Source organism: Octodon degus, unplaced genomic scaffold (assembly GCF_000260255.1).
Source record: "Octodon degus isolate 3935 unplaced genomic scaffold, OctDeg1.0 scaffold00147, whole genome shotgun sequence".
Lineage (NCBI taxonomy): Eukaryota > Metazoa > Chordata > Mammalia > Rodentia > Octodontidae > Octodon > Octodon degus.
Genome location: NW_004524723.1, coordinates 3,108,149 through 3,115,071, shown reverse-complemented (window position 1 = coordinate 3,115,071; position 6,923 = coordinate 3,108,149). Strand labels below are relative to the sequence as shown.

Genomic DNA, 6,923 nt, shown 5'->3' with positions numbered 1-6,923 from the left:
AATAAACCAGACACACATGTGTAAATATCGTATAGTTTCCCTAGTATAAGAACTTAAGAAGAAATACAAATAGGTATAATACAGGTAAAAGGAAAGCAAGAACTTGAGGACTAGACAATGAAAAGAGAACAAGGAGAAGAGCTAGGAAACATGACAGGGGCAAGCCATACTGTTATATGTAGAAGATGGGTAAGGCAATGATCCTGAGAATCTTCAGAAAATTTTTGAATCTAGCAGTTAATTGGAAAGATTCTCACCCTGACTAACTATACATACAGACACTTGTGAACTAAGCAACTGCACTGAAGATGGCAATTTGTAATAGTAGGCTCATGCTTGGAGTGCCTGTCATTCTGGTCTTCTCAATACGGGCTGCTTGTCATGACATGCCAGTTGCTGCTGTGCTGTCTCTCAGGTAGATGATTGTTCAAAAAGAAGGGGGTGGTGAATGAAGGCAAAAGACAGGAAAAGGAATGTTGCGGGACTGTTCTGCTACACGGCTGTATATGGTTAGATTTCTGGACTTATGTGTAAACATAAGAAGTACATAATTCTTTATGCCTATCTTTAAAATATATTCTAATTTTTAAAAATGTTTTTTCATCATATTCTGTAGAGACTTAAAGTTTAACATATCAATACTTGATGAAAAATACCTGTTCCATGTTATGCCTAAGATGTTTGATATTCAGACAGATAGAGAGGTTAAGCTCAACAGCCTAGGTTGTATGGTAAAAACAATAAACTTGTCTTCTGGAGGGTTAACAACCTAAGTTTGCAGACCAAAATTAGAGAAAAAGGAGGACCGCAAGGAAAGCCATCATTTTGGCCCTAGCCTTCCAAGGTCAATTAAGACTCAGGACATATGAAATCTTGTATTGTAACGTCATGTAACTCAGTAGTGTCCCAAATTTTCTTATCAAGGAGATTATGGGGCCAAAGAGGAAAGTGATCAATGATGTAGAGTGTGCCTAAAGAGAGTCACATGGAGAGAAAACATTCTCTCAGGCTTTTACAGAAAGCAAATTGGCCAAGCAATGGCTGTGACTCATCCACATGGCTGACACTGATAAAGGATCTACAATCTGAGGTACAGGGTTTCAGGATAAATCCTGAGGGGATTTCAATGACCTTATCAGATCCAAAAGCTACAACTCTTGTTACATAGGTCTTGTTTTATCTTGGTCTTAACCATCCAGAAGGAAAGTATAAAAATGAAGTACAAGAAGTAAAGCTATGTTGTTATGTTGAGCTGTAGGGGACTCAGGTGATCAGCTTCTGACATTGCCAGTCAAGTGGAAGACCCAGTACTATTATGGACTACTCGACTATTTTGGAATATTTTGCTGAGTTCACACACCTATAATATTTAAATGATGGAACTAAACAAAAAAAAGGGATATAGATGAATGTCCATTTTGTATCTGTGTATGCAAAATGGTTAGGATAGATATATAGCTACATTCTCTTAGGGATTTGTTCTAATAGTGTTTGCAAATAGGATATCATGTCTGCATCTTGTACAGCAAATAACCACTAGGAAGACAGTATGTAATGTGTTAATTGTTGAAACTGTCCTACCAATTTTTTTTTTTGTCCTACCAATTTTATTTAAAACTGTCTCATTGCTATTTGTCTGTCAATAAAATTATGGAAAAAAATTAAAAAAAAAAGAGATGAGGCCACTTTGGCAGTATATAAAAAAGACAAGGCCTTTCTCCTGGTACTTGGTACATAGGTCATATATAATTTATTGCTGAACAAGACAGAAGTTATTATCGATCACATTTCTACTTCTATTAGTAGAGACCTAAGCACAAAATTCATTTGCATAAACAGGAAGATGGGAGCGTGAAGTTTCGTTCTGGCCTTGTCATCTTGGCCCTAAAGGCCTTGAGTTCAGAGGCATAAAAGTCACTTGTGATGACTTCTCACACAACTTATGCAGGCCTCTCAAGTCTGTTAAGAGCAAAGATGCCACAAATAACCTTATGAGGAAAGGAACTGCTGCACAGGCAGTTCCTCTCAAGTTCCACACCATGCTGTGTGCTGCCAATGTTCGTCTATGGGGTAAGGCTGTAAGATTTGGAAAGGTGGGAGGTGTATCCGCAACCTGTGAAGGGACAAAGGGACACTCTGAGAAGCGAGGGGATCTGGAGAGGAGAGAGAATCCCAGACACCCCAGGCATGCCAGTGAACAGCTTTGAAGCTATGCCCAAGTCTCCCTGAGCTTCTGAGTGCCCAGAGAACAGTCGTCTATTCTTAAGATCCTTATTTTTCGGTTCCTACTCAGTCTCTCAAGTATAGGAGAAAGTTTTCCTTCATTCCTTTTTGTTTTCTGCTCAGTGGGACAGAGAGTGAAGCAAATCAGGAGCGGGTCTCCTGCAGTGGGCCCCTCTACAAGCCGTATGCTCAGCCCTCTACACCACTCTGCACGATGCCTCTGTTCCAACTGCCCACATCAACTCTGCCCTACTTACACTCTTGAGGGCTTGCTCTGCCACACAGCTGCACATCCTCATATATACTCCTTACATCCATTATCTGGTAAGGCAAATGCTCCCTCCAAGGCTGCAGATGCACCCATCCATCACCTCAAAGCAGAACAGGTGGAGAGCTCTCTTCATCCTTTACCGACTATGCAGGGCACAGAGCACACTGCAGAAAACCAGGTATGGATGGAGCCAGGTCACTGAGATTCCTGCACATGCATAGTGGCACATGCCTGTAATGCCAGGACTCAGGAGACTGAGGCAGGAGGATTGTCACAAGTTCAAGACCAGCCTAGGCTACAAAGTGAGCTCAAGGCCAGCTTGAACTGCATAGTGAGACCCTGTCTCAAAAAGACAAAGTAACATTAAAAAACCAAGGGTACACTATCAACTGGAGGAATCCACAGGTTTGAAATGCTGGGGCCTGTTTATTTGTTTTTGTTTTTGTTTTTTTTTTTTGTGGAACCGGGGATTGAACTCAGGCCCTTGCACTTGCCAGGCAAGTGCTTATTCCACTGAGCCATCTCCCTGGCCCCCCAGGGGCCTGTTTATTTACTAAAGCTCCTTAACAAGTGAATTTAGGACTCTGAACATATAATGCAGACCAAGCTTAGGAAATCTCCCCAAGATGCTCCACTGGGAGACTGGGCACAACTCCCAAGGGACTCCTGTAAGTCACAAAGGTTACCAGGATCCAAAGACCAACAACCAATGCTAGCAAGGGCTCACAGACGCTGGCAGTGAATACTTACAGTGTCTCCAATCTTCAGGCCCTCACACTTCCTCTGATTAGGGTAGGAAAGGCCATCCTGGCAGGTGGCAGTGAAGAAGAGATTAAGATCCTCAGGCTGATCCCAGACAGACAGCTCCACTTTAGACCGGATACTCTGAACAGAGAAAATGAAACATGCACCACTTAACAAAAGCTCCAGCTGTGGTATTTTCTGATGTCCACGTGGCTTCTTTCAACTCTGGGGGCTCAAGCCAAGCAGAGACAACAGGTTTGGTTTCCTGCCCTCTGTCATCCCTTTCCTTCTCGCTACACCCACACCATCTCAGTAGACGCAGCTTAAGGTCTCCTGGGAGCTCAGGCAGGCTGATAATGATTTATCTGACAAATAAGATTCATTTCTGCTCCATGAGATCATGTTGTGTGCTCATCCTCACTCTCCTTTCAGATGTTCAGTCCCTGAAATCTTACTGTACGCTCTCTGGGCTCCCAGGTATTCCACACACCCAAGATTCCACTCCTTTGCCTAGTGACCCTTCTCTTTCTCCACTGGCTGACTCTTAGGATCTTGCAAAGCCAGTTCAGCAAGCACTTTCTCCAGCAGCCACCATGCCATTCTCCCTGCTCAAGCCTATCCCTCAACAGGTGAGTTCCATGCTATAAGTTTGAGACATATGAGAAAGTCCAATTTTCTGTGTGGACTGTTCTCAAGGCAGTGTGTGAAACAAAATACAAGTCAAAAAGATCCACTTGAGGAGAAAAAAATAAGAGTAGAGACAAAATATATTACAAAGAAAGCAAATGGGGGTCTTGTACATTGCTCATTGGAGTACAAATTGGTACAGCACTTTAGAAAACCATTAATAGTATCTTCTAAAGTCCAGGGTATCCTTAGACCTAGCATTCACCCAAGGATTGTACCCAACAGTTGTATGTCACCAAAAGACACGAATGAGCATGTTTATAGCAATGCACTCTGTAATAACTAGAATTTGGGAATTGAACAATACCTATCTATTGTAGAATGAATTGAAAGAAAAATGCAGTATGTGCACATAACAGACTACCTTACAATAAATAGTAATAGTGAACAAAATACAACTACATGCAATGACACTGATGAATCTTACAAGTGTAACCAAAAAAAAATGAGATACAAAACCTTATTTATATATTTCATAATATTTTCATCCACAACAGACCACATATACCATTGGTGGTCCCATAAATTATAACAGAACTGGAAGAAAAGGGCCCTTTTATCTAATATTATGATTTGGACCTGGAATGTGTCCCCAAGATGCACGTGCAAAAGAATTGATACCAATGCAACAGTGTTCAGAGGTGAGATTTTCACTAAGTGATTGGATTTCGAGGGCTCTGACTTCACTGACTAATTCATAATTTCATGGCATTTTAGGAGGTGACAGAAACATTAGGAAATAGGGCCTAGCTGAAGGGATAGGGCACACTGGGGCAGGGGATTCCCACCAGAGCATATTGTGTCTCCCAGCACCTTCAACTTCCTTTTGGCTGCCTTAAGGTGAGCGACTTTGTGTGCCACACCCTCTCCACCATGACTTTCTCTTCAACCAAGTCCAGGAGCAACAGAATCAAGCATCCATGGACCGAACCTCTGAAACCACAGGCCAAAAATCTTTCTTCAAGTTGCTTTATCTTGCAACAGTGCTGAAAAGCTGACACACCTAGTATTTTTACCATGTCTTTTCTATATTTAATTATACAAATACCATTGTGTTTCAATTGCCTGCAACATTGCCTTCAGTTTGTATCTTCAAGACTACAAATATATTACTCATGTTTGTAGCCTAGAAGCAAAAGAACAGCTTGGGTGAGTAGCAGGTTACACTATTTAGGTTAATGTCAGTATATTCTGTCTGAATAATGATTAAACCACCTGAGGATGCATTTCTTAGAACATATTCATTAGCTTTTGTGGTTTTTGTTTTTTGGGTTTTTTTGCTTTTCTTTTTTTCTGCTGAGCATGTAGTACTAAACTCAAATAAGTATGCAGTTTCCTAAACAAATTAACAGCTTGTTGAAAATACTCTCCACAAAAATAGCCTCTTCCTTTGCAACAAACTGTCTTAAGTGCTTCTCCAACTCTAAAAATACTATCCCTCTCAAATGTACTTCCTCTTAAGGGTGCCAGTCTTAACTGGGCATAGACCATAAATATGCTACTTGGCACACCCAGCGCTCTTCTGCTAAATGTGATTAGTTATTCACAGGCCTATTTTTCTGTTGCACTGTGAGCTCAAAAGGCCATATCGCACACAGTATTCCTCTGGGACTTAACACTAGCTCTTATTAAATGAACAACACATGGATTGAAGGATAGATATTTTAACAGCTATGTTAAGGTACTCAGGTCAAATAGATAAAGATTAAATTTATTTTAAGAGTAAATTTAAAAATATAGTTACATATAAATATGAGGATGTGATAACTATTCTAAGAGGTAGGTTAGAGTTCTGTAAAAATAAATGAAAACAGCCGCTGGAAATATGCGAACCTCGTGGTCCAGCTACAAAATGCTGAAGGGAACAATCAGCACCTTCTCACCCAAGCCTGAAGCTGCACTTGGAAGGACCAAAGGAGGGCTTGGCAGGGACAGGAAGAGTACAGGATGGAAAACCAATCCTATGTTCTATTCAACTAGAATCTCAAAGACATGAGCTCAGACCTGAGGTGTGTATCATTCCTGTTCCATGCAGAGCTTCTGGAACCAGAAACTTAAGATGCCACAGGGGGCAGGAATAGTGGAGATGATTCAGTTTAAACCTCTCATGTCTGTGAACAAAAGCTGAAACCAACTCACCTGCCAGAGGCAGGCAGAACCACAGCAGGACCCCCATCCTTCCTCACGCCTATCCGAACTGCCACACTTCAAGCACGAATCTTCCTCCAGATTCAGTTCTGACACTGGAAAGTGTGGACTGCCAGGTTGTATCCCAGTAGGAAGAGTATTTCCCCCAAAAGGTTATGAGCTCTATGGGAAATGGGGGCTTTTTTATTGCTATTATATAACATTGTGCCCATCATGTATTAGGCCATTAGTATATATGGTTCAGTAGGGGTTTTTTTTTGGGGGGGGGGCAGGAATTGAATTCAGGACCTTGCACTTGCCAGGCAGGTGCTGTGCCTGAGCTATATCCCAGCCCTATGTTGGCTGAATGAATGAATTACAAAAACAGTAGAGCACCACGGTCACAAGAAGTTCTCACACGGAAGAGTTCACATGGGACTTTTCTGAAACAACAAATCTCAGGAGACAATTCCTACTCTCTATCCTAGGCAAAGGGCACAGTGTCAAGACTGTCAGAAGTCTACTAACAGGTGGGATCCTGAACAGACCCAGAGCGCAGGCCTGGCAAATGAATGAGACATCCCAGGCGGCGGGATCCTGAACAGACCCAGAGTGCAGGCCCAGCAGGGAACCCTTCAGCAGAACTCCCTGCAAAGACGGTAGAGGCAAGACCCACCCAGCTGATTCAGGAGCAGAACATCTTGACAGAGTGATACAATTGGTTCAACTGTAATGGCTGTAGCAGAAAGAAGTGGAGCACAGCAGCCAGATCCAAGCAACACCCACCTGGAGGAATTTGAACTTCGTAGATCCGGACCTGGTGCTAAGGTAATAACTCTATCTAAGCTCTACACTAAAGGTCAGAAGACAG

General features: G+C 42.1%; 1 protein-coding gene across 2 annotated transcripts in view; it reads right to left on the bottom strand.

The window, feature by feature from the left end:
- Itgb5 (integrin subunit beta 5) overlaps positions 1-6,923 on the bottom strand; it is a 127,581-nt gene that overhangs the window by 34,220 nt on the left and 86,438 nt on the right. For both annotated transcript variants that reach the window (XM_012517149.2, XM_023702174.1), the window contains exon 9: positions 3,245-3,379. In XM_012517149.2, coding sequence (XP_012372603.2) covers positions 3,245-3,379 — 135 coding nt within the window. The remainder of the gene's footprint in view (positions 1-3,244; positions 3,380-6,923) is intronic.